The sequence below is a fragment of the Lagopus leucura genome, unplaced genomic scaffold (assembly GCF_019238085.1).
Source record: "Lagopus leucura isolate 7727_CA_CO unplaced genomic scaffold, USGS_WTPT01 Super-Scaffold_100001, whole genome shotgun sequence".
Taxonomy (NCBI): Eukaryota; Metazoa; Chordata; class Aves; order Galliformes; family Phasianidae; genus Lagopus; species Lagopus leucura.
This window is the reverse complement of record NW_024962262.1, coordinates 2,356,022-2,367,226: the sequence shown is the minus strand read 5'-3', so window position 1 is coordinate 2,367,226 and position 11,205 is coordinate 2,356,022. Positions and strand designations below refer to the sequence as shown.

The window sequence follows — 11,205 nt, the reverse complement described above, 5'->3', positions numbered from 1 at the left end:
CTTTCCGCCCGCGGGAGGAGCGGCTCCGGGGGCTTCAGCCCGGGCCCGACCGTCCCGCGGGGCCGCGCGGAGGTGCCGAGCTCCGTCCGCGTCAGCTCGCTCCGCCGGGCCCGCGGCTCGGCCTGAAGGTCACGGCCCGGATCGGCGCCTCGGCCCCGGCCCTGCCCGCCGAGCGCGGCCGCAGCTCCGCCGCGGGACCCGCACGTTGTGGCGGAGCGCCCCGCGTAAAGCCCCGGGACTGCGGCGGTGGCTGCCGGCCGCGTCCCGCAGCGCTGTGCCGGGCCCGCGCCCGTGAGTCGCGCTGGGACTTGAGCGCCGAGTGGGACGGTTCTGTTAGAAGGAGAGGGGGGGATGTTAGGAAAAGCCCTGCTTTAGGTTCTTGCCGTTTTTAGCGTGCGTGCGCTTGTAAAGGGGAGCCTGGTTTGTAACGCAGTGAAATTCCTGGCTCCTCTTCGCCAGGTTAGTGTTAGACCTCCAGCATGAAGTGGTCAGGCTGTTTCCGTGCGCTTCCGAGCTAAAAAGCCCGGTGCGATGCCAGGAGACTGCGAGTTAGCAGGCAGCTGCGTCCGTTCCTTCAAACTTCAGTCCTTACTTCTGCAGCCGTCAGTAGTTCCTCACCGTGCCGGTGCGGTTAGAGGCTGGGAAGCAACTTGCCGGCTCAGGGTTTGGGACTTTGCTCCTGAAGCACAACTGAGCTTTAGTTTCTTGCTGGTGTCCTATCCCGCAGAGCCACTGGCATATGCAGCTATTCAGCCTTTCATTTGCTGAATGAAGAAACTGGAGTGAGTAAGCAGTGGTGCTGGGATGGCAGACTTCAGCACGTGAATGCAGCGTGGCTGGTTGGATGCTGCCAGGCAGCTATTGGTATTTCTCAGATGAAGAAAAAAAATTTCAGTTACTCAAAAATTGTTCTGACTTAGTGTTGTTAAAAATATTTGAAAGATTATTTATTTCTTCAGAGTAACAGACAAGTTTCTAATTAACACAGAACATGTAACATTTTGGCAGGAGGAAAAAAAACCCAAACCAACATTTAAAGAAACCCAGCACCTTACAAGTATCTAATCAAAATGGCTTGAAACTCAAAAATAATTCTGAGAAATCACTTCTCATCACAGCAAAAAGGCTATGGATATATCTATGCTGTAGGCAAGGTGAAGTTTTAAGATTCAGAGTTACCTAATGTCCAGATGTACAGTCACAAATCCTTAGACACTGTTTCTTTTGATGCGTATAGACTTTAAAAAGCAGACAACTTGTCTGTCTTTGTAAATTATCTGTCATACTTAATGTCCCGATTTCTTGGCTGATCTTGAATATCTAGTTAAAAAAACAAACAAAAAAACCTTCTGCAAAATATGAAGCACATCTACAGTTCCAAGTTATGTTGTTGCTGTTCTCATTTGTACTGTCTGAACAATCAGCGTTGCTTTCTAGTTTAGCTGTGCTGTGAATGCAAGCTGAAGAAGCTGCCAGCTGGCTTGACCTAGCATTATTAGACTCAAGCCTAGGCTAAAGGTCACAGCAGTTCTTTATGTGAAGCATGTGTGTAAGTAGGAAGGCAGTTCTTTGTGGCAAAAAGGTGGGGAGGGCTGGAGCTCTTCCTGCACATCCCAGGCCTGCGGGTTGGCAGGGGGTTTGAAAAGAGGAAGAACAACCCAGATTCCTAAACCCAGCCATATGGTGCCTGCTGCTGTCAGGAAAGGAAGGGCAGTCATAGATCACTTAATTGCTCTGTGTCTTTCAAGCGCTAGCAAGTTATGATGTGGTCCTAAGAAGGCTGTGATGCTGTTTTTGCTCTTTAACACTTTACTAAGGCTCTGTGCTATTTGTTGCTAAATTCTAAGTAGTCAAAATTCCGTCATGATCCTTCAGTTGCTTTTATCATTGTTGAGCATAACAAAAGCATATTTTCTTGCCTAATAGCTGATTTTGCAATAATACCAAAATTTGAATAGTACCGTTGCTTTCTTTAAAGCAAGTGATGTGTTTAAAGCAAGAGATGTTGCTAAGTGCCAGTTTGCGTGTTTGGGCTTATGCCACTTACTCTTGTATGAGTTAAGTTGCAGGAAATCCTTATAGCGCTGAGTCAAGAATTCAAGACTAATTCTATAATTCTAATATGTTAGAAGTAATCATTAGATAATTGTGCATCTAAATGTTAGCAAGAGATTGACATGGGTCAGCGCCACCTGCGTGGCCTCTGTATGCTCTCCAGCAGTTTGATCCAGGAGCTCTCAGCCTTGGTCTGTGCTGCTTTTCAGCTTGGATGGTTCTGGGCTGCTGTTACATTGTACAGAAATTTCCCTGGCATGCTTAGTTAAGAGTGTAAGATGTAGGCAGTACTTAAGGTGATCAGTCTGTGCTCCTGTATTTCGAAGTGCTGAGCTATTATAAAGGACTCTGGGGTCTGACTTGGCTGTAATTTGCCCTGTGCTCAGTTCTTGGTTTAGGGGAGAGCTTGACTCTCTTGACAGTAGACCCCGTGCTTATGAGGAGGTGATGATGGGCTTCAAGGAGTGTGTCTGGACTCCTGGCTTTCGTGTAGTAATCTGTTTGCTTGTCTGTGAGAGGTGGTGGTATTAATTGTAAAGAAATTGTTGTTTTGTTGGGAATGCTGCCACTGTCACAGGAACTGCAATGAGTGGAGTGTACAACTATTTCTGGGGAAGCTTTCTGTGATATATAAAAAAAAAACACTGCAGGCAGAAGTGAAGCCCCTTCATAAAGAGGGAAGGAGGGCTGAGAGAAAAGTTCTGCTCTACTTCAGAGTGACCAACAAATACCAGTGCTTCACCAGCTTCTGTGTTTGCGGCTTCAAAACAGCTAGACAAAATTCTGACCTTCTCAATGAGGCAGCTGGAGCAGCAGGGCAGAGTCACTTTGCAAATGCTGGCACTGGTGGCAGAAGCAAACTTGCGGCATCAGTAGTATATGATGCTTCTTTTTAATCCTTTTTCTGAAACGCATCTGTATGTAATGTCTGGCATGTATAATGACAATGCCACAAAGACTCAGTAAATAAAGAATTCTGATTACCTCTTGATGCTGTAAGGATGTTGCACGTTGCAGAGTAGCTCAGTTCTACTCCATAGTTGTATAGCTGTCCTCTGCTGCATATCAAAAGAGGGTTGTGAAGCTGTATCACTGCTGTGTTTCAATCTTATGTGAGCTGCATGAGCTTCTTCAGCCTTTTGTGCTGTTACTGAGTAGCTCCTTCCCCCTGTCTTTTCCTGTCGGGCAGAGTTAAGGCATGTATCACCCTTTTGATTCCCCCACCTCTGTACCCTTTAAAAATAATACAAAGAAAGGAAACAAAACCCTTCTTCCAATTCCAGGGAGAATTCTTACCTTCAGCATTGGCTAGAACATTCATGTGGAACGGCAGAAAATCTTGTTGCTTTGTTATTGAAATGCTGGAAGTTGCTATGGCTAGAATCATCAATATTTCCATTATAAGTCTTTTTCATAAACTCTTGAAACTGAGCTCAGCTAGTGTAAAACAAACAAAATCTTAAGTGGGGGGAAAAACATTTCATGAGCATACTCTTCCCTAATTATGAAACAGGATAGGCTTGTCCAGGATTTGGTTATGCAATGGGATGGGAAACCTGCCACAATTAGGTAGTGTATGAAATTCTCAAGCTTTGTAGTTTCTGAGGTTTTTATTTTCATTTATTTTCAAAACGAAGCCTTAAAGAAAAATGCTTTTTTTGATTATGTTGAGAAAGCCTTTTGAAATCCTATTCTTAAAAACAGATAAAGTGATAATTGTCATTAATGGGAATCCAGCTGTGACAGCCTAATAGGCTAAACTGATTCACTTTCACTTGATTAATTGTCATGCTGTCCCTTCGGAGGTGTTTACAGTATCAACTTAATGACACGTGCTTTCTGTTTTCTTTCGTTTCAGACACCGTCGGTCTGTGAAATGATGACTCCAGAGATTTTCTGTTGGAGATGTGAAGATCGTGAGCTGAAGTAAAATGCTGGCAGAAACCTTTTGAGGATTTTGCCATTTTTCTTTTTCCCTTTGAAGGATTTGTGTTTACAAGAAATTGATACCATTAAGCGACACTTTTTAGAAATAACTAAAAAAAAACCTCCCCAAGAATAAAGCTGTATTTATGCTCAGAGAAAACTGGATTAACAATGAGGCCAAAGACTTTTCCTGCTACGACATATTCTGGAAACAGCAGACAAAGGTTACAAGAGATTCGAGAAGGTTTAAAGCAGCCATCCAAATCTTCAGGTCAGGGACTACCGATTGGACCAGGCAGTGAAACTTCTCTGGACCCTACTAAGATTTTAGTAGGGAAGGATGCTACAAGGCAGCAGCAGATGAGACAAACGGCAAAGTTTGGACCTTATCAGAAAGCTCTGCGAGAAATTAGGTATTCTTTGCTACCTTTTGCTAACGAGTCGAGCAATACAGCAACTGTTGAAGTGAATAGGCAGATGCTCCAGGAGCTGGTGAATGCAGGTTGTGATCAGGTACGTATGAGTTTGAAGAGAGCGGAGTTGTCACTGTGATCAAAATAAATTTATGTTTGATCTTAAGGTAACAATTTTGATGGTGGTTATCAAGTTTGCTGGTTGAAAAAAATGCACCAAGTCTTTTGGCAGTCGTGTAGCTGAGCAGATGAACTTGCTGCTGAGAGGCATGTCTAATGTGGGTTAATTCATGTTATAAAGATGGTTGTGGTGACCTGTAGGACTCCTGTGATTTCTTAATTTGATGTGTGAGGCTTAACAGAGTAGCATAGCTTTTTTTTTTTCTTCTCAATACTGTGGCAAGTTTTAACTGCGAGTACAAGGGTGGAATTCTAGTATGTATAAACTCTATTCACTGTCAGAAGCAAATGGAAGAAATGATGTATGTGGTCTTCTTTGAAGCAGCTCACTTGCTGTTTGCAAGGAGCAAGTGTAACTGGCTGCGTGCCTTTTCTTCCTTACCTTCTTTGCTTCCACCGAGGGAGGGTAGCCCTGTCTCAGATAAGGAATTCAGCACAGAGATGCTTGTTTTTGTCATCCTGAGATGGGTGTTGGAATACGAGAGCTGCTCTGAAAGTAACGCCTCCTATTTTGTTATCTTGGTCCAGAACGTCAGAGGCAGATGTTGGTGGGATGGCAGTACAGATTGAACCTTCCCACCAATACTCCATTGTATTTTGTTGCTGTGCAACAGATGGCAGCAGAGGGGCAGTCTGACACAATGGTGTCTGGCACGGAAGTGCATATGAAGCAAAGGTGTGTCATTGAATTCCTCCATGTGGGGAAAAAATGGCACCTCTTGACATTCATTGGCACTTGCGGAGTGTTCACGGAGACTAAGCAGTGGCTGTGAGCACAGTGAGGCAGCGGGTGGTGTGTTTCCACAGTGGCAACAATGGGTCACCTCCACTGGTGCATGTTGTTGTGAGCATGACATGCTCTTGTTCATCACTGGCAAAAATGCATAACTAATGGTGGTGACTGTTGAAAGAGAGAGCAAATCCTCGGCTACAAAACACTATCAAATAGTGTTATTGTGCTCTTTGTATCCGTTGTAGTTTCCATGGAAATGAATAGGAGGCATTGCTTGCAGAGAAACCTCTGTATGCTCTCAGGACCATTCATGTGGAGCAGATCATGGCCTCTTTATGCTTAGCTGCACGTACCTTGGATGTGCTTCGAATTTTGGTACTGACTTTCACCTCTGCCCAAGAATAGCTCAAAATGTCTCTCTTGAGAGAAGAGTGTGCTGTTCCTGGTTCAGGTTCTCATTGCTGAAGGAAAAAAGTTTTCCCATGTGACTAAATGACAGTTGTTTGTCAGGCTGAAACAGTTCATAGTCCTTGAAGTAAACTATGTTCAAAACTAACACACTATTTTTGGTATTCCCTTGATTTCAGAATTTAACCTCTGTTCATTCATGGCAGAAACTTAATCAGTTGGCTCTCCTAGGCCGTATCCCACGTCTGTGTAACGAGGCTGTCTGCGTTTCTTTGGAGCTATATAGGCATTGATTAGTGCTGTTCCTGTTCCATAGAGTTTATGCTGTGTGAGATTAATCAGAGGTTGCAGAGCAGAGTGAGAAGTGCTGCAGTACAACTGAACCACTTTCCATTTCAGTGAAACAAGATGGCTGTAGTGAACAATAATTCAGCTTGTGGAACTGGAGTTTTTGCTGTCACCTTAAGCATGCCATGAAACCAGTTTTTTAGAATTCTACTCTCCAAATTTGCCGAGCTGTTCAGGATGAGAGCAATCCCTGTGGGTATGAGCCAAGGTTAAATGAGCACAGCTGGATTCTGGATTGAAATGTGCATTTGGTAGGTTACATGGGCAAATCATTCACACGCAGAACAAGCTTGTTGAAATCTTGGAAAGCGTTTTGAGCACACAAATGTGAAGCAATGTATAAAACAGAAATACCCAAGCACCTGTTAAAATGTCTTGGCATTAAGCATAGTGTAATGCACTAGACGTGCAACATTCTTAGCTGTTTTGCCTTAAATGTTGATACAGTGGTTTTACTTATTACAGAGCACAGAAAACGAACAGTGATTGTTTGCTACCTTCTTGGTTCTGCATTTTTGTGTTTTTCCTTACTGGCTGTGATTGTTCCATCTTAGCATTTAACTTTCTTCCCCAGCTGTGACTTGTTACATGGGAATGGATTTACTGGGGCAATCCCTTTGGTGTGTTTTGAGTTCAAAACCTAAGCATAAGCATGATCGCGTTTGGCTAGATACCAAGCAGAGATTCCAAAACTGGATTCTGGTGTCTGAAAGGGCTGTGTTTCCTGATGTGGGTCCAGGCCATGTGAAGCTTGGCCCTCTCAGAGCTTTGTGAATGAATGGAGCTTCTTGAGTTGGTGTGAGTGGTATCTGGCCCTGGAGAGTGGTGTAAGGTGACAGCCCTGATTACTACGTGTAGATTCTTCCTTTCCTCCTGGTGCCTGTGTTGCTCTGAATTAACAATTGAAATGTTTCAGAGCATAACGTGAAGTAATTTCATCAGCCGTTCTGAGCTCTCTTGCTTGTGAATCAAAAGTTCAAAATCTCTAGCATGGGGTCATCTTCTATAGTCCAGCGAGCAGCTTATGAATCTTCAGCTGAACAGGGTAAAATCAGCTTCAGCTTCTTTGAACATGGTTTTATGTACACCTGGACCCAGTGCTAATGCGAGGCTGGTAAGTGGGCTTTGCTGCCTTCTTTCCCCTCTGACCTGGGCTCTTTTTTTGTATATATATATTTTTTCCCCACTGCAAACTTTCTCAAATTCCAGAAAGAAGTATGTGAGAGTGAAAGGACTTCAACCCATGGATGACCTACTTTAGCCTTCCAGCAAGCCTCACAGTGTAAGATCTTATCCTTCCTGCCCTGCAGATCCTGTTTTGCAGACTACTGATCAGATGTTTAGTTGCTGCAAGCATCTGAACTTGATGATTAGGTAGATTAAGAAGCTCTAATTATGGGTGTTCTAGGAAGCTAAGAAACTATAACTTTCAGTTATATGACTCTAACATTAATTTGTTCTTGTGTCAGCTCCGTTTTACAATTGATGCTGTTTGGTGTTGTAGGTGGTGTTTTTGGGCAGTAATCCTGCCTGCAGTGATAATCTGCTCTGGTGGACACTGCCAGCATCAGCATTCTTCCATTTATTTATTGGGCCATTCTAAAGATTTCTGGAAGGATGGAGGGAAGTGATGTCAAGGAATGAGAAGTTACATTTTTAACAATGGGAAAATTGGTAAGGGAAGGTGCAGAGAGGTAGAATTAAGATCAGTTTAGAATTGGCTTAATTAGAGAAAAAGGGAACATCATAATCTCTCATTCCTTTCCTCTTGCTGTGTGAAAGACCCAGGCAGACAGGAAATTGGTTATAGGCTGGCTGATAGACTTAACAAGTATACAGAACGTGGTGAAATTCAGGGTAGATACAAAACCTGTGTCTTTCAGTCATTCTAGGTGTTACGCATGCAGATGTCCTTGTAATCAATTAGGAAATTGTATGTGCCCTTTTGAACAGCCCATGTTCCTTCACAAAGGTTTGTTTTCAGCTGTTTGTATTGCTTATGGTTTCATGGTGACGTTGGGCTCCAGAAACCTTATGGGGAGTTTGCTATTGACATGGCAGATGCCAGGATTACACTTCTATAGATAGGTAGATATCTTTATATGTATACAGACAATTAATCACAGTTCTTCTGAAACAAGTGGAGTAGCTTGTCTGTTCTTTGGTGAAGTCATCTCTTCAGCAGTAGTTACCTAGTGAGTACTGATCATTTTTTATTAGAGCAGTGTAAATTGTTGGAACTTGTAGAACACAACTGCAGAAGGCCCGACCTTACTTGTTGCAAAATCTCGAAGCCAGAAGGGCTGGTAATGCACCGTTATTTCCTAAATACAACTTCTTAGGCTTGAAAGCGTAACATGCAGTTGCTGCGAGGACACGAGGGCACAGAGTGTTGTTCCTGCAGGCTGATGAACTCCTGGAATCACCTGGGGCAACTGGATGGCGTGGTGCTAAATGCAGCTGCTGTTGTGCATTGAGTTCTTCTAATGAATAGATGCAATTGAGCATATGATCAGTGGCATTCCACCAACCTGAATGGGCTGTACTGTACTTACTGTACTTCCTCTGAACATAAACAGCAGCTGACATTGTAGTGCAGAGTGGGCTGCAGCGGTTCTGGATGAGCTGAGGAATGCAATGCGTTTGTCAGTTCTTTTCCTCAAGCGGACCCTTTCTGTTTGAGCCATGATGGACCTTCTGAGTGAAGATTCCTGGACAGCTTGAATGGGCAGCTATTTTTAACAGTGATGTTTTAGGGTTTTTCGGAGGCTGCATATCTCTGGGAACATGCAGTACGTACTGTAGCCTGAACAACTGTGTGAATGTGAAGCATGAAAGTCCTTACACTTCTTCCAGAGGCTTTTAATAAATATCTGTGTAATAAAGCCCCCCACCTGTGCTAATGCCAGAACATTCAGAAAAGGAAGATCTGTGCTTTGGGCACTGATTACAGTGTATCCCATGGAAACTGGAATGGTGTTTGTGGATACTGTAATGAGTACAAGAATATCAAGCTGACCATCTTATCACCTACATTACACTGAGTTCTTGAAATTCGGGTTGTAGAAGTATGTGGGTTCGTTATTTTTTTCTTCTTGCTTTGCAGGATTGTCTTGATCTTCTCATCGTGGATTACATCCTTTTTATTATTATGTGTGTAGAACCAGTGTTCCGTGTCATAATTGCGTATAATCCTTGTTTTTTTGTTTTGGTAACGTGTTACAGACAATGCGTAGCTGGGGTTTTGCTTCTAGTAAAATATCTTTTGCAATCTGTTTGCTGAAGAGGTGAAGCCTAGGAAAGGCAGCTTGCCTTCGTGGTGAAGATCAGTGAATTTTATAATATCCCTGAGCAAGTGGGGGAATTAATTGCATAATAAAAGTCTTCCACTTTAATAAACTTCAACTATGTTGAGGGTTCTGCTGTGCAGGATAAGCATCCTAGTCGTGTTCTGAGTGTAGGTCCTTTTAACAGAAAAAGACTGAAGAGTAAACTGTCAGAAGATTGCCTAGATTATTTGCCAAAGATATCAACTGAGTCATCATCAGGTTCTTTTGCAGGTCAGGAACAAATAAAGTATTTGTGGGTTACTGGGAAGGAAAAAAAAAAAAAAAAAAGGGCCTTCTAATGAGGGCACTCACTGTTGAATGTGGGGAGGAATCTTATTTTAGTGACTGATGCAGATTTCATAATTCAGGCCAACAGGTCTCCTGTGTTTTCTTTACTACCTAATTTGAAGGTAGGTTGTGGAGTCTGTCGTCTCTGCTGGCTGTTTCAGGAGCTTATTTCATAACCTTTTGCTGTTGTTTTTTTATTTGTAATTTCTCTTCTGCTTTGACCTTTTCCTTATTTCTGAGAAATTTCCAATGTCTTCCAGGGTTCATCCATCCAGGCTTGTAAGGGAGCGTGTTTTTTGTACCACATACCTGAGGTTGGCCCCTTAAGTCATTTCAGGTTTTAGCCACTTCAGAAAGCAAACGAGTCCCAGCTTTGAAGGGACTGAAAGCAAGAGGTGAGGGCTGTTCTTGAGCTGGTACTCGCTGATTCCTCTCTCTTCTATCCCTGTTCTCTTGTCTCCAACCTTCCTATCAGTTGCTGTCACTTCTGATCACACTGCCTTAGTGCATATACTTCTCTAGGTGTCATTTTGCATTTCCTGCAGTGTATCTGGGAAGGTATTCTGTGGATTTCTTCTATCTGAGTGTGGCTGGTCCTGCAGAAGGGCGACAAATGGTTCTGCTTTTTCTTCCCTTTTCACCTTGGAAGAAATACTGTAGTGGTGGCAGGTGATTTGATGCGCTCCTTCTCGAGACAAGGTGTGTTTTCTTGGCTTAGCAGCTGCGCATTGTTTCAGCACAGAGGAGAACTGCAGCACATCTTGAGTTCTGCCTGTTATTCTTGTTGGTCTGCTTTCTTAGGCAAATTACATAGAATATACTGGGACATCCTACTAGAATTATTTGAAATGGCAACAGGACTCAGATGCCAAATTTCAACTACAGATCCATATCAATCTCAAATTATGGTAAACTGATGCTCCCTGTTCTTGTCAGGAAATCGTTCTTGGAGTTAATTAACACTCTGAAATCATAAATTGCTGTTGTAAGCTACAGGATTAACTCACAGTTGATAGTTGTATTTACTGTAACTTAATTGCTTGGAAAATGTCAAGCTATTAATCTTTGAGGCCATTTCCTTTTTTATTAAAATCAGTAAAAATTCTGCATAAGCATTAATTTCAGTCTCTGTACAGAAAAGCTTTTGTAACCAAAAGTAAAGATTGCCAGTAGCACAGCAGGAAGTTGCTATCACAATAGTATTAGGGTGTAACTATTCCTTTCACATTTGTGTTATTCTCAGTCTACATCTTGGCTGTTGTTTGCAGCATGTATCTGAGTGTGATGTATGCTGTGGTTTTACTCTGAGCCTGGAAATTAGCATCTTTGCATGTGTATGTGGTTTTGTTTGTTTGTTTTCCCAAAAAATAGATAAAAAACAAAAAAAAAAAAAAAAAAGGAACAAAGCCTTGAAATTTGGAGAGAAATGTCAGTAGGAGAGCTTCATGCAGAGGATTTTTATATGCTGCTGTCCTTAGATTAGAGGTAACATAAGATGTTCATTTTGGAACATTTTTAATTCAAC

The 11,205-nt window shown here is 42.7% G+C and overlaps 1 protein-coding gene across 1 annotated transcript in view; it reads left to right on the top strand.

Moving 5' to 3' along the window:
- Positions 1-11,205, top strand: part of LATS2 (large tumor suppressor kinase 2) — a 48,480-nt gene that overhangs the window by 344 nt on the left and 36,931 nt on the right. The window contains exon 2 of the mRNA XM_042867499.1: positions 3,914-4,494. Within this exon, the coding sequence (XP_042723433.1) occupies positions 4,153-4,494 (342 nt within the window). The 5' untranslated portion in view covers positions 3,914-4,152. The remainder of the gene's footprint in view (positions 1-3,913; positions 4,495-11,205) is intronic.